The sequence below is a fragment of the Coregonus clupeaformis genome, unplaced genomic scaffold (genome assembly GCF_020615455.1).
Source record: "Coregonus clupeaformis isolate EN_2021a unplaced genomic scaffold, ASM2061545v1 scaf0171, whole genome shotgun sequence".
NCBI lineage: Eukaryota > Metazoa > Chordata > Actinopteri > Salmoniformes > Salmonidae > Coregonus > Coregonus clupeaformis.
In genome coordinates, this window is record NW_025533626.1 from 185001 (window position 1) to 212874 (window position 27874).

The following is a 27874-nucleotide window of genomic DNA, read 5'->3' on the forward strand; positions in this document are numbered from 1 at the left end:
TCTGCTGTGTCTCTGCTGTGTCTCTGCTACTGTCTCTACTGTGTCTCTGCTGTGTCTCTGCTACTGTCTCTACTGTGTCTCTGCTGTGTCTCTGCTGTGTCTCTACTGTGTCTCTACTGTGTCTCTACTGTGTCTCTACTGTGTCTCTGCTGTGTCTCTGCTACTGTCTCTACTGTGTCTCTGCTGTGTCTCTGCTACTGTCTCTACTGTGTCTCTGCTGTGTCTCTGCTGTGTCTCTACTGTGTCTCTACTGTGTCTCTACTGTGTCTCTGCTACTGTCTCTACTGTGTCTCTGCTGTGTCTCTGCTGTGTCTCTACTGTGTCTCTACTGTGTCTCTACTGTGTCTCTGCTACTGTCTCTGCTGTGTCTCTGCTGTGTCTCTGCTGTGTCTCTACTGTGTCTCTCTCAGGGGTGGTTAGGCTGTGTTTGCACCGCAGGGACAGTTAGGCTGCGTTTACACAGGCAGCCCAATTCTGATGTTTTTTTCACTAATTGGTATTTTGACCAATCACATCACATATTTTCACATCACATCTTTTCAAGACCTGATCTGATTAGTCAAAAGACCAATTAGTGGAAAAAACAACATAATTGGACTGCCTGTGTAAACGCAGACTTAGTTACCTGACAACTTTCTGCAGCAGGCTCCAGCAGTCCTTGACCTCCGTCTGTTTCTGTGTGACCTTGACAGTCAGGACTGGGTGAAGGTTCGAGAGCTGAGAGACTGTCACATCCAGCATCTAGCGGGGGATGGAAGGACTGGTTAGGTCTCAGTTAGGCCCTGAACACAACGATCAACCGAAGCAGCTAAAATATCATTACAAAATCATGTGAACATATCAGGGTTTTGTCCTAGAATGTTGCTGGTTAGGGAACCAGACTCGTTAGTGTATCTCTTACCATGATTTGGCTGGCTATGCCCCGAATCTCTCTGCCTCCACTACTCTCCAGATCCTTGGATACAGAAAGATATGAGTCAAATCAAAATAAAGACATTTCCTCTGACAGACAGACATGGGTCAAATCCCCATTAAGACATTTCCCCTGACAAAAAGACATGGGTCAAATCACCATGTAGACATTTCCCCTGACAAAAAGACATGGGTCAAATCATCATAAAGACATTTCCTCTGACACAAATCCTCACACTCGTCCAAGACTTCAAAGACTGCAAAGTAGATGTTTTCAGTACATAAGACAACATGGTTGAACATCTAGAATCAAACGTTAGTACTTAGTACTCTCAGAAATAAAGGTTTAGATTTGTTCTTAAAGGTGTCCCCGAGTGGCGCAGTGGTCTAAGGCTGTGCCACTAGAGATCCTGGTTTGAATCCAGGCTCTGTCGTAGCCGGCTGCGACCGGGAGACCCATGGGGCGGCGCACAATTGGCCCAGCGTCGTCTAGGGTAGGGAGGGGAATGGCCGGCAGGGATGTAGCTCAGTTGGTAGAGCATGGCGTTTGCAACGCCAGGGTTGTGGGTTCGATTCCCACGGGGGGTATGAAAAAAAATATATATATGTATGCACTCACTAACTGTAAGTCGCTCTGGATAAGAGCATCTGCTAAATGACTCAAATGTAAATGTAGTGGTGCCCTGTATGGTACATTCATTCAGTTCGTACCATAAAAGAGCCAATAGTGTGCCTTTGTACAGGTACAAAAGTGCCTGTTTAGGTACCTCCCCAGTGACAAAGCCTTTTGTTCCCTTTAAGTGGCAAAAATGTACCTCTAAAAAGGGTTTTGGGTGTTGTTTTAACACTGCAGGGGTGTGCAAACCTTTTGGCTCGAGGGCTGCGTCGGGATAAAAAAATTCAACGGAGGGCAGCACAGATTGTTTCAAATCTGTTTGCGGGCCAGAAAAAGGGCAGTATTTGATCATATATAGGTCCATTATCATTTATACTGTCTGTCTAGTTTCTCATGATCATTTCTACTTTCTAACTAGTTGTAGATGTTCAAGTGTGGCCTGGAGTTTAAAAAATATATAGTTTCACTCAAACCTCCATGGTCCGGTTCCCCCTGAGTTTGACCCCCTTACTATAGTGTGTAAAGCCTTATTTGCATATTTCCCAGGGTGCCTTTCAAGTTAATTTTTGAGTTACCAGTACCACCCATGACTGTGTTTGCTAGTGACAGAGACATGGTAGTAACATTCCACAGCTTTAATTCCTGTAGCCTTCACCAAGTGACTGCCTATTTCAATTTAACTGTTATTTAGACAGGGAGTCAACGCTGAGACCAAGGTCTCTTTATTTAGACAGGGAGTCAACGCTGAGACCAAGGTCTCTTTATTTAGACAGGGAGTCAACGCTGTGACCAAGGTCTCTTTATTTAGACAGGGAGTCAACGCTGAGACCAAGGTCTCTTTATTTAGACAGGGAGTCAATGCTGCGACCAAGGTCTCTTTATTTAGACAGGGAGTCAATGCTGAGACCAAGGTCTCTTTATTTAGACAGGGAGTCAACGCTGAGACCAAGGTCTCTTTATTTAGACAGGGAGTCAACGCTGAGACCAAGGTCTCTTTATTTAGACAGGGAGTCAACGCTGAGACCAAGGTCTCTTTATTTAGACAGGGAGTCAATGCTGTGACCAAGGTCTCTTTATTTAGACAGGGAGTCAATGCTGTGACCAAGGTCTCTTTATTTAGACAGGGAGTCAATGCTGAGACCAAGGTCTCTTTATTTAGACAGGGAGTCAATGCTGAGACCAAGGTCTCTTTATTTAGACAGGGAGTCAATGCTGAGACCAAGGTCTCTTTATTTAGACAGGGAGTCAATGCTGAGACCAAGGTCTCTTTATTTAGACAGGGAGTCAATGCTGAGACCAAGGTCTCTTTTCCAGATTAGCCCTGAATAGCACCACCATACACATCAAAATACAATAAACACATTAAAATAAACATTCTTATACACAGTAAAATACATGTTCTTACACACAGTAAAATACATGTTCTTATACACAGTAAAATACATGTTCATATACACAATAATACGTAAAAAGCAAAACACAATCTTTAGTTAAAAGGTCCCCTATCAACCGTCTGAAATGCCCTAGAGACACTAATTCCTCCCTAACAACCGTCTGAAATGCCCTAGAGACACTAATTCCTCCCTAACAACCGTCTGAAATGCCCTAGAGACACTAATTCCTCCCTAACAACCGTCTGAAATGCCCTAGAGACACTAATTCCTCCCTAACAACCGTCTGAAATGCCCTAGAGACACTAATTCCTCCCCTAACAACCGTCTGAAATGCCCTAGAGACACTAATTCCTCCCTAACAACCGTCTGAAATGCCCTAGAGACACTAATTCCTCCCTAACAACCGTCTGAAATGCCCTAGAGACACTAATTCTTCCCTAACAACCGTCTGAAATGCCCTAGAGGCACTAATTCCTCCCTAACAACCGTGTGAAATGCCCTAGAGACACTAATTCCTCCCTAACAACCGTCTGAAATGCCCTAGAGACACTAATTCCTCCCTAACAACCGTCTGAAATGCCCTAGAGGCACTAATTCCTCCCTAACAACCGTGTGAAATGCCCTAGAGACACTAATTCCTCCCTAACAACCGTCTGAAATGCCCTAGAGACACTAATTCCTCCCTAACAACCGTCTGAAATGCCCTAGAGACACTAATTCCTCCCTAACAACCGTGTGAAATGCCCTAGAGACACTAATTCCTCCCTAACAGCCGTGTGAAATGCCCTAGAGACACTAATTCCTCCCTAACAACCGTCTGAAATGCCCTAGAGACACTAATTCCTCCAATTAGGTACAAAAAAACTAAAAACAGATCTACCCAACTAAGTGGAGATCGAATGGATCCCCGAAACCGGGTCTGGAATCTCGTACGTCTAAGTTAACATTGAAGTAATGCACAGCGGAAGTTTATGCAGGAGGGCTTTATAAACAGAAAGAGTGCAATGGATCGATCCACAATACTTCAAAGAGGGCCAGCTACTTTCTAAAACAGAATGTATACTGAACCTGTATGTGTACAGAACCTATCACCAGTAATGAAGCGTAGTGTGTTATGATAAACTGCGTCCAGTGGCTTCAATACAGTGGCAGCTGCATTCATATAGGCAATATCCCCAGTGGCTTCAATACAGTGGAAGCTGCATTCATATAGGCAATATCCCCAGTGGCTTCAATACAGTGGAAGCTGCATTCATATAGGCAATATCCCCAGTGGCTTCAATACAGTGGAAGCTGCATTCATATAGGCAATATCCCCAGTGGCTTCAATACAGTGGAAGCTGCATTCATATAGGCAATATCCCTATAGCCTTTAACTGTTAAGAATGTCGACAGAATAATTTGTTTTCTGCTATGTAATGAAAGGAATGACTTATTCCTATAAAAGAAGCCCAATTTAATTCTTAATTTCTTAACTAACTCATCAACATGCTTTTTGAACTATAGTTTTTCTTCAATCCAGATGCCCAGATATTTATAAGTGGGGACACAATCAATGAGGGCACCATCCAATGTACTATACTTATGTATAAATCATCAGATACATTTTTGGGTGATTTGGAAAATAACATACACTTGGTTTCACCTGCATTAGGTACCAATTTCAATTAAACAAAGGCTTTCTGCAAAGCAATGAAGGCCGATTGAAGCTCCGAAAGAGCCTGAGCACTAAGATCATCTTTTGTCCATTTAGTTTCAATGTCATTAAGATGATTTTACTGCTGCCATTGTTAAAAAGGCCCTTACAGACCACGATTGACCTGCCAACGAACCAATCGCTGTTGCCGTGTGTCCTCCAATCACCTTGCTGGTACCCACCTACTAGGTGTGGCTAATCTGATAAAGAGGGAAATGGACACATGAGAGCAGAGCTAATAACAAAGAGTTGTAAAATAGTGTAAGTAGCCTTATTTGAGAGTGTTGATAGTAAAGTCTGTTTTGCAGGGATTGGTGTTTGTACTCATGCATGTGCCTTTCTTTGCTAGGCTAATTTTACATTTACATTTTAGTCATTTAGTAGACGCTCTTATCCAGAGCGATTTACAGCTAATCATTTGTTAGCATGACCTGCCTAGCCTGCTAAATGTTTGTAGCATGACCTGCCTAGCCTGCTAAATGTTTGTAGCATGACCTGCCTAGCCTGCTAAATGTTTGTAGCATGACCTGCCTAGCCTGCTAAATGTTTGTAACATGACCTGACTAGCCTGTTTAAATGTTTGTAGCCCACCGCTAATGATAATGTTAAGGCTACATCGGGGCTGTTCAGTCTGATGTCATTTTCTCACATTTCAGTCCTTATTGTGCAGATAATGCATCCTTTACTGGTTTACTTGTATGATACAGTGGCAGTGCCTTTCCCACATGGTGGTCATTTCCAGGCCCAGTGCTTTATCCTCGCCTTATGCCATACCTGACATTACTAATGCTAGCTTCAGACCCTACATGGGCCTGCTCACCATTTAGCCATCCATATTCATTGATATGTGATTCAGGTACTGCAATATTATGCATGTTGAGTTTTATGCATGTTTATCTTCATAGTATAAAACTGAGAACATTATTGACTGTATTTAGCTTAACTTGTGTGATGCAGTAGTGTGCCATGATGGATAGGCCTAATTGCCTTGTATAGTCTTGTGTGTAACTTTGCATGGTTAATTCTATTTCCATGTATCTCTTTCCTCCTAGAAACTGCACACCCTGTTGAATAAGTACCCAAAGTGAACCGGAGTGCAAGATGACGCCAACAGACATGGTCACCCTGTTTCTAGCTCCTAGCCAACTTTGCAGTTTTTTTGTTTTTTAGGTTGTTATTTCTTACAAGAAACCTTCTGAGAAAATAATGCATTTTTACCTACAGCCAGAAATAACTTTTGGATATTAGATCGGCGGTCACTCACCAGGAATTCAAGCAGATATTCGACTTCCCTGACCTTGATCCTTTGTTTGAACTTCTCGAGGCAGCTCTATTCATCCCGGGAACTGCACCAAAACGCAAACACCGGAGAGAGGTAGGAGTGGGGTCTTAGTCAGATTCAGGCGGCGAGCATACCATCAACCGCTTCCGAGTATATTACCCGCTAACGTTCAGTCCCTGGACAATAAAGTAGACAAGCTCAGAGCGAGGATCTCCATCCAGAGAGACATCAGGAACTGTAACGTACTTTGTTTTACGGAATAATGGCTCTCTCCGGATATTGTCCCAGCCCATTCAGGCAACGGGGTTCCCCGTCCATCACGAGGACAGGAAGAAGGAACTCTCGGGGGAAGAATCTTCTCGGACATAGCCACGGCCGTTTATTTCCCCCCTCAAGCCGATACCACGACGGCCCTCAAAGAACTTCACTGGACTTTATGCAAACTGGAAAACACATATCCTGAGGCTGCATTTATTGTAGCCGGGGATTTTAACAAAGCAAATTTGAGGACTAGGCTGCCGAAGTTCTATCAACAAAATCGACTGTTGTACTCGCTCTACCAAAATCCTCGACCATTGCTATTCGAACTTCCGGGATGCTTACAAGGCCTTCCACCGCCCTCCTTTCGGAAAATATGACCACGACTCCATTTTGCTCCTCCCTTCCCATAGGCAGAAACTCAAACAGGAAGTACCCGTGCTAATGACTATTCAACGCTGGTCAGACCTATCAGAATCCACGCTTCAAGATTGTTTTGATCACGCGGACTGGGATATGTTCCGGGTAGCTTACGAAAATAATTTTGACGGATACACTGAAACGGTGACTGAGTTTATCAGGAAGTGTATAGGGGATGTTGTTCCCACTGTGACTATTAAAACCTACCATAACCAGAAACTGTGGATAGACGGCAGCATTCTCGCAAAACTGAAAGCTTGAAATACTGCATTTAACGACGGCAAGGTGACTGGGAATTTGGCAGCATACAGTGTAGCTATTCATGTTTACATATCTTGCATTACTCATCTCATATGTATATACTGTATTCTATCATATTCTACTGTATCTTAGTCCATGCCTCTCTGTCATTGCTCGTCCATATATGTATATATGCTTAATTCCATTCCTTACTTAGATATGTGTGTATTGGGTATATGTTGTGAAATAGTTAGATATTACTGCACTGTCAGAGCTCGAAGCACAAGCATTTTGCTAATGACTATACACACCTATTAATATACTGTCTAATGTCTATACACACCTATTAATATACTGTCTATAATGTCTATACACACCTATTAATATACTGTCTATAATGTCTATACACACCTATTAATATACTGTCTAATGTCTATACACACCTATTAATATACTGTCTATAATGTCTATACACACCTATTAATATACTGTCTATAATGTCTAGACACACCTATTAATATAATGTCTATACACACCTATTAATATACTGTCCATAATGTCTATACACACCTATTAATATACTGTCTATAATGTCTATACACACCTATTAATATACTGTCTATAATGACTATACACACCTATTAATATACTGTCTATAATGTCTATACACACCTATTAATATACTGTCTATAATGTCTATACACACCTATTAATATACTGTCTATAATGTCTATACACACCTATTAATATACTGTCTATAATGTCTATACACACCTATTAATATAATGTCTATAGACACCTATTAATATACTGTCTATAATGTCTATAGACACCTATTAATATACTGTCTATAATGTCTATACACACCTATTAATATACTGTCTATAATGTCTATACACACCTATTAATATACTGTCTATAATGTCTATAGACACCTATTAATATACTGTCTATAATGACTATACACACCTATTAATGTACTGTCTATAATGTCTATAGACACCTATTAATATACTGTCTATAATGTCTATAGACACCTATTAATATACTGTCTAATGTCTATACACACCTATTAATATACTGTCCATAATGTCTATACACACCTATTAATATACTGTCTATAATGTCTATACACACCTATTAATATACTGTCTATAATGTCTATACACACCTATTAATATACTGTCTAATGTCTATACACACCTATTAATATACTGTCCATAATGTCTATACACACCTATTAATATACTGTCTATAATGTCTATACACACCTATTAATATACTGTCCATAATGTCTATACACACCTATTAATATACTGTCTATAATGTCTATACACACCTATTAATATAATGTCTATAGACACCTATTAATATACTGTCTATAATGTCTATACACACCTATTAATATACTGTCTATAATGTCTATACACACCTATTAATATACTGTCTATAATGTCTATACACACCTATTAATATACTGTCTATAATGTCTATAGACACCTATTAATATACTGTCCATAATGTCTATACACACCTATTAATATACTGTCTATAATGTCTATACACACCTATTAATATACTGTCTATAATGTCTATAGACACCTATTAATATACTGTCTATAATGTCTATACACACCTATTAATATACTGTCTATAATGTCTATACACACCTATTAATATACTGTCCATAATGTCTATACACACCTATTAATATACTGTCTATAATGTCTATACACACCTATTAATATACTGTCTATAATGTCTATACACACCTATTAATATAATGTCTATAGACACCTATTAATATACTGTCCATAATGTCTATACACACCTATTAATATACTGTCTATAATGTCTATACACACCTATTAATATACTGTCTATAATGTCTATAGACACCTATTAATATACTGTCCATAATGTCTATACACACCTATTAATATACTGTCTATAATGTCTATAGACACCTATTAATATACTGTCTATAATGTCTATACACACCTATTAATATAATGTCTATAGACACCTATTAATATACTGTCTATAATGTCTATACACACCTATTAATATACTGTCTATAATGTCTATACACACCTATTAATATACTGTCTATAATGACTATACACACCTATTAATATACTGTCTATAATGTCTATACACACCTATTAATATACTGTCTATAATGTCTATACACACCTATTAATATACTGTCTATAATGTCTATACACACCTATTAATATAATGTCTATAGACACCTATTAATATACTGTCTATAATGTCTATACACACCTATTAATATACTGTCTATAATGTCTATACACACCTATTAATATACTGTCCATAATGTCTATACACACCTATTAATATACTGTCTATAATGTCTATACACACCTATTAATATACTGTCTATAATGTCTATACACACCTATTAATATAATGTCTATAGACACCTATTAATATACTGTCCATAATGTCTATACACACCTATTAATATACTGTCTATAATGTCTATACACACCTATTAATATACTGTCTATAATGTCTATAGACACCTATTAATATACTGTCCATAATGTCTATACACACCTATTAATATACTGTCTATAATGTCTATAGACACCTATTAATATACTGTCTATAATGTCTATACACACCTATTAATATAATGTCTATAGACACCTATTAATATACTGTCCATAATGTCTATACACACCTATTAATATACTGTCTATAATGTCTATAGACACCTATTAATATACTGTCTATAATGTCTATACACACCTATTAATATACTGTCCATAATGTCTATACACACCTATTAATATACTGTCTATAATGTCTATACACACCTATTAATATACTGTCTATAATGTCTAGACACACCTATTAATATACTGTCTATAATGTCTATACACACCTATTAATATACTGTCTATAATGTCTATAGACACATATTAATATACTGTCTATAATGTCTATACACACCTATTAATATACTGTCTATAATGTCTAGACACACCCATTCATGTAAAGGGTTTAAACACTGTTTCCATGCTTGTTCAATGAACCATAAACATAAACAATTAATGAACATGCACCTGTGGAACGGTCGTTAAGACACTGACAGCTTACAGACGATAGGCAATTAAGGTCACAGTTATGGAAACTTAGGAAACTAAAGAGACCTTTCTACTGACTCCAAAAGAAAGATGCCCAGGATCCCTGCTCATCTGCGTGAACGTGCCTTAGGCATGCTGCAAGGAGGCATGAGGACTGCAGAGGTGGCCAGGGAAATAAATTGCAATGTCCGTACTGTGAGACGCCTAAGACATCGCTACAGGGTGACAGGACGGACAGCTGATCGTCCTCGAAGTGGCAGACCACATATAACAACCCCTGCACAGGATCGGTACATCCGAAAGTCACACCTTCGGGACAGGTACAGGATGGCAACAACAACTGCCCGAGTTACACCAGGAACGCACAATCCCTCAGACTATCCGCAATAGGCTGAGAGAGGCTGGACTAAGGGCTTGTAGGCCTGTTGTAAGGCAGGTCCTCACCAGACATCACCGGCAACAACGTCGCCTATGGGCACAAACCCACTGTCGCTGGACCAGACAGGACTGGCAAAAAGTGCTCTTCACTGACGAGTCGCGGTTTTGTCTCACCAGGGGTGATGGTCGGATTCGCGTTTATCGCCAAAGGAATGAGCGTTACACCGAGGCCTGTACTCTGGAGCGGAATCTAATTAATCTCACAGCAAGAACTGCCAAATCTGCAGCTGGTGGCCACACCAGATACTGACTTACTTTTGACCCCCCCTTTGTTCAAGGACACATTAATACATGTATGTTAGTCACATGTCTGTTGAACTTGTTCAGTTTATGTCTCAGTTGTTGAATCTTGTTATGTTCATACAAATATTTAGAATGTTACATTTGCTGAAAATAAACGCAGTTGACAGTGAGAGGATGTTTCTTTTTTTGCTGAGTTTATTTATATTCGGAATGCTGACGTTGCCCGTTCTAATATTTCTATATTTCTTAATTCCTTTCTTTAAATGTTTTGGATTTGCATGGATTGTTTTGTATTGTTAGGTATTACTGCACTGTTGGAGCTAGGATCATAAGCATCGCTACACCCTTGATAAAGTCTGCAAAATATGTGTATTGGTAATATTCCCGGGGCAGGTAGGTCCGCCTACACAGGGCAAAACTGTTTGATAGCCAGATTGGATCTTCCAGGATTGATGGAGACAGGCCAGACTGCTTCCATCCTGACTTCCAATGCCTGGGGGACCAGTCAGTCTCCCAGGGGTAGGGGAGTTGAGCTTATCATCTGTCCGGTGGAGTGGAACAGATCAATGGCACTGGACTCATCGGCAACCTGGCTGTAGAAGGCACTCAAGACCGTGTTGCGATTCGTCTGGGGTGCAGCTAGGTTTGTGAAGTTTGATAGCAGGTCCTGCTTCTGCCGCAGCAAACAAGATAATCTCTTCCCGAAGCTGTTTGATGATGATGCATTTAGGGCAGAAGCACCCCGTTCATTGATCAGTTTCTCCTCCTGAGTGGAAATCATCTCGAACTGATCACATTTGGGCCATGTGTAAAAACACCAGTAGGCAGTGGCATCCAAGCTCGAGTCAGGTTGGAGTGGTCCCAGCAAGAGCGGCTAACCGCAACTCGAGGTTGTAAGACGGTGTGAAACATATATACAGTACCAGTGTATATATACAGTACCAGTATACAGTATACGTTTCTTCAAGTGCAGTCTCAAAAACCATCGAGTTATATGATGAAACTGGCTCTCATGAGGACTGCCACAGGAAAGGAAGACCCATAGTTGCCTCTGCTGCAGAGGATACGTTCATTAGAGTTAACTGCACCTCAGATTGCAGCCGAAGTAACAGACACATCTCAACATCAACTGTTCAGAGGGGACTGTGTGAATCAGGCCTTCATGGTTGAACTGCTGCAAAGAAACCACTACTAAAGGACACCAATAAGAAGAAGAGACCTGCTTGGGCCAAGAAACACGAGCAATGGACATTAGACCGGTGGACATTTGTCCTTTGGTCTGGAGTCCAAATTGGAGATTGTTGGTTCCAACCGCTGTGTCTTTGTGAGACACAGTGTGGGTGAACGGATGATCTCTGCATGTGTAGTTCCCACCGTAAAGCATGGAAGAGGAGGTGTTATGGTGTGTGGGTGCTTTGCTGGTGACACTATCTGTGATTTATTTAGAATTCAACACTTAACCAGCATGGCTACCGCAGCATTCTGCATTCAGCATTCTGAATCAGGCCTTCATGGTTGTCACGCCCTGGCCTATAGAACTATTTAAAAAAATAAAACACCAATGGACCAAGCAGCGTGCCCAGGAGGAGCAGAGAGGATGGACCAGGTGGGAGATAAGAGAGGATCTGGCAAGGCAGATGGAGGCCCTGAAAGGGATCAGGGTGGAGAGACAGCCCCAATAATTTTTTTTTGGGGGGCTAAAAGGGTGGTCGGGGATCGACAGAGAGAAGCCTCGACCACTGCAATCGTGGACGTCAAGGAGGAGTCCTCACTGGAGGAGGACGGGGCGCGGAGTGTAAAGGACAGAGACAGTCATAGACCTCCAGCGCCGGTTCCCAGTCCGGTACGCCCCGTACCTGCTCTCCGCACCAAGCCAGTGGTGCGTGTCGCCAGTCCGGCCCGGCCTGTTCCTGCTCCTCGCACCAAGCCAGTGGTGCGCGTCGCCAGTCTGGCCCGGCCTGTTCCTGCTCCTCGCACCAAGCCAGTGGTGACCGTCGCCAGTCCGGCCCTGCCTGTTCCTGCTCCTCGCACCAAGCCAGTGGTGCGCGTCGCCAGTCCGGCCCGGCCTGTTCCTGCTCCTCGCACCAAGCCAGTGGTGCGCGTCGCCAGTCCGGCCCGGACTGTTCCTACTCCTCTTACCAAGCCAGTGGTGCGTGTCGCCAGTCCGGCCCGGCCTGTTCCTGCTCCTCGTACCAAGCCAGTGGTGCGCGTCGCCAGTCTGGCCCGGCCTGTTCCTGCTCGTCGCACAAAGCCAGTGGGGCGCGTCACCAGTCCGGCACGGCCCGTGCCCGTTCCACCGGTGCCTGGTCCGGCACTGGTCAGCGGCTCCACTCCGGAGCCAGAGCAGTCCGCTCCACCGGTGCCTGATCCAGCTCCGGTCAGCGGCTCCACTCCGGAGCCGGAGCTGCCACCGAGGCTGGAAGCCCACCCGGACCCTCCCCTATTCAGCAGTCAGGTATGTGCGGTCGGAGTCCGCACCTTTGGGGGGGTACTGTCACGCCCTGGCCTATAGAACTCTAGCTAGTTTGCTCAGGGTGTGAATTTCTAGGTTTGTATTTCTATGTTTGGCCGGGTGTGGTTCCCAATCAGAGGCAGCGGTCGCTCGTTGTCTCTGATTGGGGATCATACTTAGGCAGCTAGTTTTCCTGGCTGTGTTGTGGGTTTTTGTTGTGTTCTTGTTTTAGGCTTGTGTGTTATCCTTTGGACCGTCACGGTTAAGTTTTGTTATTTTGGTTACTGTGTCGTGTGTTTATTCTTTAATAAACATGTACGCCTTTCACGCTGCACCTTGGTCCGTCCCGTTCCTTAACGTACGTGACAATGGTTGAATTGCTGCAACGAAACCACTACTAAAGGACAACAATAAGAAGAAGAGACCTGCTTGGGCCAAGAAACACGAGCAATGGAAATTAGACCGGTGGACATTTGTCATTTTGGTCTGGAGTCCAAATTGGAGATTGTTGGTTCCAACCGCTGTGTCTTTGTGAGACGCAGTGTTGGTGAACGGATTATCTCTGCATGTGTAGTTCCCACCGTAAAGCATGGAGGAGGAGGTGTTATGGTGTGTGGGTGCTTTGCTGGTGACACTGTCAGTGATTTATTTAGAATTCAAGGCACACTTAACCAGCATGGCTACCACAGCATTCTGCAGCAATACACCATCCCATCTGGTTTGGGCTTAGTGGGACTATCATTTGTTTTTCAACAGGACAATGACCCAACACACCTCCAGGATGTGTAAGGACTATTTTACCAAGAAGGAGAGTGATGGAGTGCTGCATCAGATGACCTGGCCTCCACAATCCCCCGACCTCAACCCAACTGAGATGGTTTGGGATGAGTCGGACTGCAGAGTGAAGGAAAAGCAGCCAACAAGTGCTCAGCATATGTGGGAACTCCTTCAAGACAGTTGGAAAAGCATTCCAGGTGAAGCTGGTTGAGAGAATGCCAAGAGTGTGCGTGCAAAGCTGTCAAGGCAAAGGGTGGCTATTTGTTTAACACTTTTTTGGTAACTACATGATTCCATATGTGTTATTTCATAGTTTTGATGTCTTCACTATTATTCTACTATGTAGAAAATAGTAAAAATAAAGAAAAACCCTTGAATGAGTAGGTGTGTCCAAACTTTTGACTGGTACTGTGTATATATATAAACTCTAAACCAAACGATACAAAGAAAAAAAAAGTGCTGTAGATTAGGCTAAAAACGGACTAAAACAAACTAAGAATTCACACGCCAAACATGTAAAATCCTCACATATGTCTTAAAAGTTACCATGTGAGATTATATGTGTACCTCTGAAGGTACATTGTGTTTTTTTGTTTTTGTACCCCCGGAAACTGTACCCTAACCAACCCTTATTTCTAAGAGTGTACAGACTAAAACACATACCATGTTTTTGATGGCAGACAGTGTGTTGTCAGCTTGTTGGTAGAAGGAGGAGACCTCCAGAGCCAGCTGAAGGTTTTCATGGTAGTCCTTCAGGAGGGAATGGACCTTCAACCACCTACAGCACATAGGAAGCACAACAGGACAGGTTTGAATGACCCTCATGCTGTTGAGGCAACATCAGTGTAATTATTGTACTGTATTATTGTACTGTATCATTAATTAATGAACTAATTATTTCCTTCAGTCATTCAATCGTTCATATAGACCAGTCTGTACATCTTGTTGACGTGTTTCCTCCTGGTAGAGATGTTCTTGCCCTCCGCCCTCCCCTGTTTCTCCAGTTTCAGGGCCAGGTGGTTGATTTCCTCATGGAGAGTCCTGTACAGCTGCTCGTCCTATAGGAGAAGCATACAGTATTCAGTATGATATCAGCTACCTTCATTCTTTATTGTGGAACTAGACAAGGCTGCCCCTTATCCCCTCTGCATTTTGCATTATCTGTATTTTTCTAATGTGACACAACTAAAAGAAAAGGTATGTTGTCAAGGCACACCACCCCAAGGCACTCACCTGTTTGAGGTCTAGGACCTTCCTGGTCAGATGTAGTTTGTTAGTATTCTCTCCCAGGACCTTCATCAGGGACTGTTCCTCCTCCTAAAGATACATAGTAATGTCAGAGCTGCTTAAAGTAGCTCTAACCCTACTGTTGTTTTAAACCAAACCATAATTTGTCTGAGAACAAAACGCATGCCCTGCTTAACACAATATTAAACCAGTGAGAAAGGAGAGGCACAGATGGGAAGGACAAGGGAGAGGACAAGGCAGAGGACAATACAGTGAGGGTCAGACAACAAAGGGAGAGAAGATGCAAAACGAACGAGAGGGCGAAAAATAGAAAGACAGGAGAGAAGGATGAGGGTGTTGTACCTTCTCTTTAATCCAGGCCTCCAGTTTGTCTACTTTCCTGTTGAACTCCTCCAGGTTCCTGGTCCCACCCAGTGCCCTGTGCTGATTGGCTGCTGTCTGTTTCAGTGCCTGCCATTGGTCCCTGAGCTGGCTCAGCTGTTTCTTCACCAGGTCAGAGGAGGGGTTCAGTTTGGAGTTCAGCACCTCTCCTGTCTGTAACACAGAGAGAGAGAGAGAGAGAGGGAGGGGGGGTTAGGGTTAGGGTTGGTCGGGTATGATGTTGGTGTTGAGTAAAGCTTAAACCATGTATTTAGATCGTAGGTAGGTAGGTAGGTAGTTTATTTAGTAGTTATTGTAGGCTTCCGTAGGCAATTATTGTAGGTAAGTATTGTTTACGTATTGTTTAAGTATTGTTACGGCGGAGCCCGGCGAAGCACGAGGCTAGCTAGCTAGCGGGTAGCTACTGGTAACGTTTATTGGTTATTATCTTTTTAGTGCAATGGTGGAGAGTGGTTTCCAATGTTAATGTGCTAGCTAATGTGCTAGCTAGCCAACGTTTATTTTTTTTTGCTGCGTTATGAAAGGAACTTGACACGGACATGAATTATCTGTTTTGTGTGTTAACACACTCTTGGTATGCTAGCTAGCTAGCGGGTAGCTACTGGTAACGTTTATTGGTAATTATCTGTTTAGTGCAATGGTGGAGAGTTGTTTCCAATGTTAATGTGCTAACTAACCAACGTTTAATTTTTGCTGCGTTACGAAAGAAACTAGACACGGACATTAATTATCTGTTTAGTGTGTTAACACACTCTTGGTGGTTTGTTGTAACCAAGTATTGGTGCTAAACTGTGTGTTGTTGGATGCTAGCATGCTAGTTAGCTATGGCGTCATAGCTAGGCATCGTGGGCTGTTGTGGTTAGTTACTGTGGGTTGGCATTGTTGTTCGGCGGTGCCGGGGGTAGCACGAAGCTAGCTAGCTAGCCGTTCTTCAAACAAGGTCAACACAGTGGCCATTGCTAGCTAGCCAACAGACACGGACACGAATTATCTGCTTAGTGTGTTAACACACTATTGGTGGTTTGTTCTGACCAAGTGTTGGCGCTAAACTGTGTGTTTTTGGATGCAAGTGTTGGTGCTAAACTGTGTGTTTTTGGATGCTAGCATGCTAGTTAGCTATGGTGTCATAGTTAGCTAGCTGAATAAAGTGGGTTGAGTCTATTCCTTTAAACATTGAACCGCTGTGGTTCACAACAATTCTGATTTCTAAAGGTGGAAGTTGGTAGAGTTTTTGTTCGGGTGGTTCAGTGAAACAATTATAGTTGTTAGAAGTAGAAGTTTTTGGTGAGGGAGGCCCTGCTCTCTACTCTCCCGATGTTTAGTTCATTTCATTCCGATCTCCTCTGCATTATTGTAGCCATTTGCTACAGCCTGTCAACTATGCCTCTGCCTATCCCTGTTCTCTCCTCTCTGCACAGGCTACACAAACGCCCCACACCGCGTGGCTGCTGCCTCTCTAACCTGGTGGTCCCTGCACGCACCCCACACCTGGAGTTCCAGGTCTCAGGCAGCCTCTGGAACTGCCGTTCTGCTGCCAACAAAGCTGACTTCATCCCAGCCTATGCTAATCTCCAGTCCCTCGACTTCCTGGCGCTGACGGAAACATGGATTACCACTGAAAACACTGCTACTCCTACTGCTCTCTCCTCGTCTGACCATGTGTTCTCGCATACCCCGAGAGCATCTGGTCAGAGGGGTGGTGGCACAGGAATCCTCATCTCTCCCAAGTGGACATTCTCAGTTTTTCCCCTAACCCATCTGTCTATCTCCTCATTTGAATTCCATGCTGTCACAGTCACTAGCCCATTTAAGCTTAATATCCTTGTCATCTATCGCCCTCCAGGTTCCCTTGGAGAGTTCATCAATGAGCTTGACGCCTTGATAAGTTCCTTTCCTGAGGACGGCTCACCCCTCACAGTTTTGGGGGATTTCAACCTCCCTATGTCCACATTTGACTCATTTCTCTCTGCCTCCTTCTTTCCACTTCTCTCCTCTTTTGACCTCACCCTCTCACCATCCCCCCCTACTCACAAGGCAGGCAATACGCTTGACCTCATCTTTACTAGATGCTGCTCTTCTACTAATCTCACTGCAACTCCCCTCCATGTCTCCGACCACTACTTTGTTTCCTTTTCTCTCTCGCTCTCCTCCCACACTACTCACTCTGCTCCTACACAGATGGTAATGCGCCGCCGCAACCTTCGCTCTCTCTCTCCCACTACTCTCTCCTCTTCCATCCTATCATCTCTTCCCTCTGCTCAATCCTTCTCCCTCCAATCTCCTGATTCTGCCTCCTCAACCCTCCTCTCCTCCCTTTCTGCATCCTTTGACTCTCTGTGTCCCCTATCCTCCCGGCCGGCTCGGTCCTCCCCTCCAGCTCCGTGGCTTGATGACTCATTGCGAGCTCACAGAACAGAGCTCCGGGCAGCGGAGCGGAAATGGAAGAAAACTAAACTCCTGCCGACCTGGCATCTTTTCACTCCCTCCTCTCTACATTTTCTTCATCTGTTTCTGCTGCTAAGGCCACTTTCTACCACTCTAAATTCCAAGCATCTGCCTCTAACCCTAGGAAGCTCTTTTGCCACATTTTCCTCCCTCCTGAATCATCCCCCCCTGCCCCCCTCCTCTCTCTCTGTGGATGACTTCGTCAACCACTTTGAAAAGAAGGTTGACGACATTCGATCCTCGTTTGTTAAGTCTAATGACACTGCTGGTCCTACTCACACTGCCCTACCCTATGCTTTGACTTCTTTCTCCCTCTCTCTCCAGATAAAATCCTGCGACTTGTGACTGCAGGCCGCCCAACAACCTGCCCGCTTGACCCCATCCCCTCCTCTCTTCTCCAGACCATCTCCGGTGACCTTCTCCCCTACCTCACCTCGCTGATCAACTCATCCTTGACCGCTGGCCATGTCCCTTCCGTCTTCAAGAGAGCGAGAGTTGCTCCCCTTCTCAAAAAAACCAACACTCGATCCCACTGATGTCAACAACTACAGACCAGTATCCCTTCTTTCTTTTCTTTCCAAAACTATTGAGCGTGCCGTCTTTAGCCAACTCTCTTGCTATCTCTCTCAGAATGACCTTCTTGATCCAAACCAGTCAGGTTTCAGGACTGGTCATTCAACTGAGACTGCTCTTCTCTGTGTCACGGAGGCTCTCCGCACTGCTAAAGCTAACTCTCTCTCCTCTGCTCTTGTCCTTCTAGACCTGTCTGCTGCCTTTGATACTGTGAACCATCAGATCCTCCTCTCCACCCTCTCCGAGCTGGGCATCTCCGGCGCGGCTCACTCCTGGATTGCGTCCTACCTGACCGGTCGCTCCTACCAAATGGCGTGGCGAGAAGCTGTCTCCGCACCACGTGCTCTCACCACTGGTGTCCCCCAGGGCTCAGTTCTAGGCCCTCTCCTTTTCTCCCTATACACCAAGTCACTTGGCTCTGTCATATCCTCACATGGCCTCTCCTATCATTGCTACGCTGACGATACACAACTAATCTTCTCCTTTCCCCCTTCTGATAACCAGGTGGCGAATCGCATCTCTGCATGTCTGGCAGACATATCAGCATGGATGACGGATCACCACCTCAAGCTGAACCCTGGCAAGACGGAGCTGCTCTTCCTCCCGGGGAAGGACTGCCCGTTCCATGATCTCGCCATCACGGTTGACAACTCCGCTGTGTCCTCCTCCCAGAGTGCGAAGAGCCTAGGCGTGACCCTGGACAACACCCTGTCGTTCTCCGCCAACATCAAGGCGGTGACCCGCTCCTGCAGGTTCATGCTCTACAACATTCGGAGAGTACGACCCTGCCTTACACAGGAAGCGTCACAGGTCCTAATCCAGGCACTTGCCATCTCCCGTCTGGACTACTGCAACTCGCTGTTGGCTGGCCTCCCTGCCTGTGCCATTAAACCCCTACAACTCATCCAGAATGCCGCAGCCCGTCTGGTGTTCAACCTTCCCAAGTTCTCTCACGTCACCCCCCTCCTCCGCACACTCCACTGGCTTCCAGTTGAAGCTCGCATCCGCTACAAGACCATGGTGCTTGCCTATGGAGCAGTGAGGGGAACGGCACCTCTGTACCTTCGGGCTCTGATCAGTCCCTACACCCAAACGAGGGCATTGCGTTCATCCACCTCTGGCCTGCTGGCTCCCCTTCCTCTGCGGAAGCATAGTTCCCGCTCAGCCCAGTCAAAACTGTTCGCTGCTCTGGCACCCCAATGGTGGAACAAGCTCCCTCACGACGCCAGGACAGCGGAGTCACTCACCACCTTCCGGAGACATTTGAAACCCCACCTCTTTAAGGAATACCTGGGATAGGATAAAGTAATCCTTCTACCCCCCCCCAAAAAAAAATTGTAAAGTGATTATCCCACTGGCTATAGGGTGAACGCACCAATTGGTGAGTCGCTCTGGATAAGAGCGTCTGCTAAATGACGTAAATGTGCCCTTGAGCAAGGCACTTAACCCTAATTGCTCCTGTAAGTCGCTCTGGATAAGAGCGTCTGCTAAATGACTAAAATGTAAATGTAAATGTATGAGTCCAAATCAAAAGTATGCGAAACTGAGCACATAGGGCACTTCTCAACTGCGTACTCAGTTGCGTACTCAGTTTGTACATATTTTGAAGAATGCATCGATGCACGCTTTAAAGTGTGCATAGAAATATGACGTAACCATGTAAATAATGATGCAACATTTATTGAAATCAATGGCGGCCATTATCTGAGCTGAAGCGAGAGAAAATGCACTCCGACTTCGGAATGAAATGTTGCCTGACTACAATATTTTATCACGATATGTTAATAAATAATAATTTTGGCATGTTTACCTGTGTAGAACACAAGCCCATAGTAAGTCGATAGGATTAACTGGCTAGCTACTGCTGTTAGCTAGCCAGATAGCCACGAAGAATTGTTAGCTAGCCAGATACCCACGAAGAATTAACATCTACCTTGCATAACATTCGTTTTAGGTCATTTTTGCCTGTTAAACTAACTGGTTAGCTACATTATTATGATTCACATGTAGCTAGCTGATAGTTATGAAGTTAAACGTTTGCTTTGAGTATGTCTATTGATGCCATTGTCCTGGCTGGAAGAAGGTTCAATGAATGGGGAGGTGCAGCGTGAGGTTCTGTAGTAGGGGGAGTGCTTCTCAAATGTAATGTGTTTTATGCGTTCTCCACACTCTTGTCCTCACGAACGTACTCAAGAGAACGTCCTTGGAGAATGCACTCGGAGCATGAGAGTGTGGAGCGCGTAGTATGCATGTTGAGAAACACCCATAGATAGCTTCAGAGTCATTGGAATGAGATCTGGCTAGACACATTCTAGATCCAACCTCTCAGAACCCTTCAGAACTCTCCAGCCCCTTCCCTTCCCCGCCCCAGGTCCCCTTGGCAACCCATCCCCTCCTCCCAGGTCCCACCAGCCCGTCTGTGTCAGGGAAGGTTAATTATGGGTAATCTACCATTTATAAACAAACTCTCCTGAGGGAGAAAGTCTAAACTGAGCTAACAGTTCTGTCTGGAGTACTGAGTCTGGGTGACTGGACCTGACTGTACAGCTCCTAGAACAGAGGCTGGGTCAGTGCAATGGTCATGGGAAAGCTGTGTGGTCTGAGACAATGCTCAAAGCTGGGCTACGTGTTCACATTAACTTAACAGAAGATTTTTAAATTGTGCTGAGTGTGTGGTCTGATTACCTGGTTGAGTTGGATGAAGGTGTTCTCAAAGTCTTTGAGGTCCCTCTGGATGTTACAGCCCTCCTTCAGTTCCTGCTGCTTCCCAACGATCCACATCTCTGCCTACAGCCAGACAGACGGACAGGAGGGGGGACAGACAGACCACACATTAAAGGATCCTAAAGCCACTGGTTGGTCGGAGATGGGAGGGGGGACAGACCAGACCACACATTAAAGGATCCTAAAGCCACTGGTTGGTCGGAGATGGGAGGGGGGACAGACAGACCAGACATTAAAGGATCCTAAAACCACTGGTTGGTCGGAGATGGGAGGGGGGACAGACAGACCAGACATTAAAGGATCCTAAAACCACTGGTTGGTCGGAGATTAAACACACACCACAGTATCAGAGAGACCTCTGTTTGTTTCTCTGTTGACCTCTGACCTCTGTACTTCCTGCTTTAGTTTTTGGTTGTAAGCAGGAATCAGGAGGATAGAATTATGGTAATTTGCCAAATGGAGGGCGAGGAAGAGCTTTGCACGCATTTCTGTGTGTGGAGTAAAGGTGGTCTAGAGTTTGTTTTCCTCTTGTTGCACATGTAACATGCTGGTAGAAATTAGGTAAAATGGATTTAAGTTTGCCTGCATTAAAGTCCCTGGCCACTAGGAGTGCAGCCTCTGGATGAGCATTTTCTTGTTTGCTTATGGCTTTATACAGCTCGTTGAGTACGGTCTTAGTGCCAGCATCGGTTTGTGGCGGTAAATGGACAGCTACAAAAAATATAGATAAACTCTAGGTAAATAGTGTGGTCTACAGCTTATCATGAGATACTCTACCTCAGGCGAGCAAAACCTTGAAACTTCCTTAATATTTGATTTCGCACACCAGCTGTTATAGACAAATAGCTGTTCTGTCTTGCCGATGCACAGAAAAACCAGCCAACTGTATATTATCCATGTCGTCGTTCAGCCACAACTCGGTGAAACATGTTACAGTTTTTAGTATCCTATTGGTAGGATAGTCTTGAACGGAGCTCATCCAGTTTATTATCCAATGAACATTGGCCAATAGGACAGAAGGTAGAGGCGCGTTACCCACTCGCCGACGAATTCTCACAAGGCACCATATTAACTTAACAGAAGCACTGTGTCCCCTGTGTCTTCATCTTCTCTTCATGTGAATGACGGGGATTTGGGCCTGGTCGGGTATCTTGAGTAAATCCTTTGCATCCAGCTGGTTAAATAAAAAATCTTTGTCCAGTTCGAAGTGCGTAATCGCTGTTCTGATATCCAGAAGCTCTTTTCGGTCATAAGAGACTGTAGCAGAAACATTAAGTACAAAATAAATGACAAACAATGCGAGAAAAAAAAACACACAAAATAGTACAATTGGTTAGGGGCCAGTAAAACAGCAGCCATCCCCTCCGGCGCCATTCTTTCTTTAACACACTGAATTCATACATTTTCAATCTTTCCACTCAATACCACAACTAATTTTACCAATCTGGAAGGTAAAGTCATTAAAGTATTCAATAATTTAGCTGTGTATTTAGGATACAATCAAGGCATTAGAATGTACCAGGGGCCACCAAAATAGAGCTCTTTCTGAGATCTCTTTCTGCAGGCAGTTCCAGCCCGGCTGGCTACTAAAGGGTAGTGTGTACGGCCCAGTACATTACTGGGGCCAAGCTTCCTGCCATTCAGGACCTCTATACCAGGTGGTATCAGAGGAAGGCCCTAATAATTGTCAAAGACTCCAGCCACCCTAGTCATAGATTGTTCTCTCTGCTACCGCATGGCAAGCGGTCCCGGAACGCCAAGTCTAGGTCCAAAAGGCTTCTTAACAGCTTCTACCCCCAAGCCATAAGACTCCTGAACAGCTAATCAAATGGCTTCCCAGACTATTTGTATTGCTCCCCCCCCCCACACACACACACACACACACACCCTTTTACGCTGCTGCTACTCTGTTTATTATCTATGCATAGTCATTTTAACTCTACCTGCATGCACATATTACCTCAACTACCTTGACTAACCGGTGCCCCCGCACATTGACTCTGTACCGGTACCCCCTGTATACAGTGAGGAAAAAAGTATTTGATCCCTTGCTGATTTTGTTCGTTTGCCCACTGACAAAGTCATGATCAGCCTATAATTTTAATGGTAGGTTTATTTGAACAGGAGAGACAGAATAACAACAAACAATCACAGAGAAACGCATGTCAAAATATTATAAATTGATTTGCATTTTAATGAGGGAAATAAGTATTTGACCCCTCTGCAAAACATGACTTAGTACTTGGTGGCAAAACCCTTGTTGGCAATCACAGAGGTCAGACGGTTCTTGTAGTTGGCCACCAGGTTTGCACACATCTCAGGAGGGATTTTGTCCCAGTCCTCTTTGCAGATCTTCTCCAAGTCATTAAGGTTTCGAGGCTGACGTTTGGCAACTCGAACCTTCAGCTCCCTCCACAGATTTTCTATGGGATTAAGGTCTGGAGACTGGCTAGGCCACTCCAGGACCTTAATGTGCTTCTTCTTGAGCCACTCCTTTGTTTCCTTGGCCGTGTGTTTTGGGTCATTGTCATGCTGGAATACCCATCCACGACCCATTTTCAATGCCCTGGCCGAGGGAAGGAGGTTCTCACCCAAGATTTGACGGTACATGGCGCCGGCCATCGTCCCTTTGATGCGGTAAAGTTGTCCAGTCCCCTTAGCAGAAAAACACCCCCAAAGCATGATGTTTCCACCTCCATGTTTGACGGTGGGGATGGTGTTCTTGGGGTCATAGGCAGCATTCCTCCTCCTCCAAACACGGCGAGTTGAGTTGATGGCAAAGAGCTCGATTTTGGTCTCATCTGACCACAACACTTTCACCCAGTTCTCCTCTGAATCATTCAGATATTCATTGGCAACCTTCAGACGGGCCTGTATATGTGCTTTCTTGAGCAGGGGGACCTTGCAGGCGCTGCAGGATTTCAGTCCTTCACGGCGTAGTGTGTTACCAATTGTTTTCTTGGTGACTATGGTCCCAGCTGCCTTGAGATCATTGACAAGATCCTCCCGCGTAGTTCTGGGCTGATTCTTCACCGTTCTCATGATCATTGCAACTCCACGAGGTGAGATCTTGCATGGAGCCCCAGGCCGAGGGAGATTGACAATTATTTTGTGTTTCTTCCATTTGCGAATAATTGCACCAACTGTTGTCACCTTCTCACCAAGCTGCTTGGTGATGGTCTTGTAGCCCATTCCAGCCTTGTGTAGGTCTACAATCTTGTCCCTGACATTCTTGGAGAGCTCTTTGGTCTTGGCAATGGTGGAGAGTTTGGAATCTGATTGATTGATTGCTTCTGTGGACAGGTGTATTTTATACAGGTCACAAACTTAGATTAGGAGCCCTCCCTTTAAGAGTGTGCTCCTAATCTCAGCTCGTTACCTGTATAAAAGACACCTGGGAGCCAGAAATCTTTCTGATTGAGAGGGGGTCAAATACTTATTTCCCTCATTAAAATGCAAATTAATTTATAACATTTTTTACATGCGTTTTTCTGGATTGTTTTGTTGTTATTCTGTCTCTCACTGTTCAAATAAACCTACCATTAAAATTATAGACTGATCATTTCTTTGTTAGTGGACAAACGTACAAAATCAGCAGGGGATCAAATACTTTTTTCCCTCACTGTATAGCCTCTCTACTGTTATTTCCCATTGACTCTGTACCGGTACCCCCTGTATATAGCCTCTCTACTGTTATTTCACATTGACTCTGTACCGGTACCCCCCTGTATATAGCCTCTCTACTGTTATTTCACATTGACTCTGTACCGGTACCCCCCTGTATATAGCCTCCCTACTGTTATTTCACATTGACTCTGTACCGGTACCCCCTGTATATAGCCTCCCTACTGTTATTTCCCATTGACTCTGTACCGGTACCCCCTGTATAAAGCCTCGCTACTGTTATTTCCCATTGACTCTGTACCGGTACCCCCTGTATATAGCCTCCCTACTGTTATTTCCCATTGACTCTGTACCGGTACCCCCTGTATATAGACTCTCTACTGTTATTACACATTGACTCTGTACCGGTACCCCCTGTATATAGCCTCCCTACTGTTATTTCCCATTGACTCTGTACCGGTACCCCCTGTATATAGCCTCCCTACTGTTATTTCACATTGACTCTGTACCGGTACCCCCTGTATATAGCCTCCCTACTGTTATTTCACATTGACTCTGTACCGGTACCCCCTGTATATAGCCTCCCTACTGTTATTTCCCATTGACTCTGTACCTGTACCCCCTGTATATAGCCTCCCTACTGTTATTTATTTTACTGCTCTTTAATTATCTGTTATTTTTCTATTTTTTTTATTTTTTACTTCTCTATTGTTTACTTAAGTTTATTTTAGTAAATACTTTCTTCACACTTATTTTTCTTAAAACTACATTGTCGGTTAAGGGCTTGTAAGTAAGCATTTCACTGTAAGGTCTAAACCTGTTGTATTCAGCGCATTTTACAAATACAATTTGATTTGATTTGATAGTGCACAACCTTTGACCTGAACTGCTTCCTGGAGAGAACTTCTTCCTGGAGAGAACTGCTTCCTGGAGAGGAAGAGAACTGCAAGCTGTACCAGACTCTAGGAACTGAAGAGCATTACAGGCATATTTATTTGGTGTGAAAACAATGTATAGCTGTCAAAGCCCACCCACGTCACAATAATCATATACAGTGCATTCGGAAAGTATTCAGACCGCTTGACTTTTCCCACATTTTGTTACGTTACAGCCTTATTCTAAAATGTATTAAATAACTGTTCAATCTACACACAATTCCCTGAAATGACAAAGCAAATCAGGTTTTTAGACATTTTTGCAAGTGTATTTAAAATAGAAAACAGAAATACCTTATTTACATAAGTATTCAGACCCTTTGCTATGAGACACGAACTTGAGCTCCTGTTTCCATTGGTCACCCTTGAGATGTTTCTACAACTTGATTGGAGTCCACCTGTGGTAAATTCAATTTATTGGACATGACTTGGAAAGGAACACACCTGTCTTTATAAGGTCCCTGTGATGAGTGTGATGGAAGGAGTCAGGCGCAGGAGGGTAATCACCGAAAACAGATTTTATTCCGTCTTTACACACAAATGCGCTGGAATAGCTATCATCCCTGGCAACAAAAGGTACGAGTAGCTCCACCGAGCTACACTACACTCACAAATAAGACTGACTGGGGTGGATTCACCTTCCGACAGGACAACGACCCTCAGCACACAGCCAGGACAACGACCCTCAGCACACAGCCAGGACAACGACCCTCAGCACACAGCCAGGACAACGACCCTCAGCACACAGCCAGGACAACGACCCTCAGCACACAGCCAGGACAACGACCCTCAGCACACAGCCAAGACAACGACCCTCAGCACACAGCCAGGACAACGACCCTCAGCACACAGCCAGGACAACGACCCTCAGCACACAGCCAGGACAACGACCCTCAGCACACAGCCAAGACAACGACCCTCAGCACACAGCCAGGACAACGACCCTCAGCACACAGCCAGGACAACGACCCTCAGCACACAGCCAAGACAACGACCCTCAGCACACAGCCAGGACAACGACCCTCAGCACACAGCCAGGACAACGACCCTCAGCACACAGCCAGGACAACGACCCTCAGCACACAGCCAGGACAACGACCCTCAGCACACAGCCAAGACAACGACCCTCAGCACACAGCCAAGACAACGACCCTCAGCACACAGCCAGGACAACGACCCTCAGCACACAGCCAGGACAACGACCCTCAGCACACAGCCAAGACAACGACCCTCAGCACACAGCCAAGACAACGACCCTCAGCACACAGCCAAGACAACGACCCTCAGCACACAGCCAGGACAACGACCCTCAGCACACAGCCAAGACAACGACCCTCAGCACACAGCCAGGACAACGACCCTCAGCACACAGCCAGGACAACGACCCTCAGCACACAGCCAGGACAACGACCCTCAGCACACAGCCAAGACAACGACCCTCAGCACACAGCCAAGACAACGACCCTCAGCACACAGCCAGGACAACGACCCTCAGCACACAGCCAGGACAACGACCCTCAGCACACAGCCAGGACAACGACCCTCAGCACACAGCCAGGACAACGACCCTCAGCACACAGCCAGGACAACGACCCTCAGCACACAGCCAGGACAACGACCCTCAGCACACAGCCAGGACAACGACCCTCAGCACACAGCCAGGACAACGACCCTCAGCACACAGCCAGGACAACGACCCTCAGCACACAGCCAGGACAACGACCCTCAGCACACAGCCAGGACAACGACCCTCAGCACACAGCCAAGACAACGACCCTCAGCACACAGCCAGGACAACGACCCTCAGCACACAGCCAGGACAACGACCCTCAGCACACAGCCAAGACAACGACCCTCAGCACACAGCCAAGACAACGACCCTCAGCACACAGCCAAGACAACGACCCTCAGCACACAGCCAGGACAACGACCCTCAGCACACAGCCAAGACAACGACCCTCAGCACACAGCCAGGACAACGACCCTCAGCACACAGCCAGGACAACGACCCTCAGCACACAGCCAGGACAACGACCCTCAGCACACAGCCAGGACAACGACCCTCAGCACACAGCCAGGACAACGACCCTCAGCACA

General features: G+C 44.9%; 1 protein-coding gene across 1 annotated transcript in view; it reads right to left on the bottom strand.

The window, feature by feature from the left end:
- The window catches only part of LOC121561532, a 152114-nt gene that overhangs the window by 100145 nt on the left and 24095 nt on the right, over positions 1-27874 (bottom strand). Inside the window, exons 3-9 of the mRNA XM_045213920.1 lie at positions 21180-21281; positions 15438-15629; positions 15081-15164; positions 14787-14905; positions 14511-14625; positions 902-955; positions 626-741 (exon numbers count right to left, since the gene is read on the bottom strand). Of these exons, the coding sequence (XP_045069855.1) occupies positions 626-741; positions 902-955; positions 14511-14625; positions 14787-14905; positions 15081-15164; positions 15438-15629; positions 21180-21281 (782 nt within the window). The remainder of the gene's footprint in view (positions 1-625; positions 742-901; positions 956-14510; positions 14626-14786; positions 14906-15080; positions 15165-15437; positions 15630-21179; positions 21282-27874) is intronic.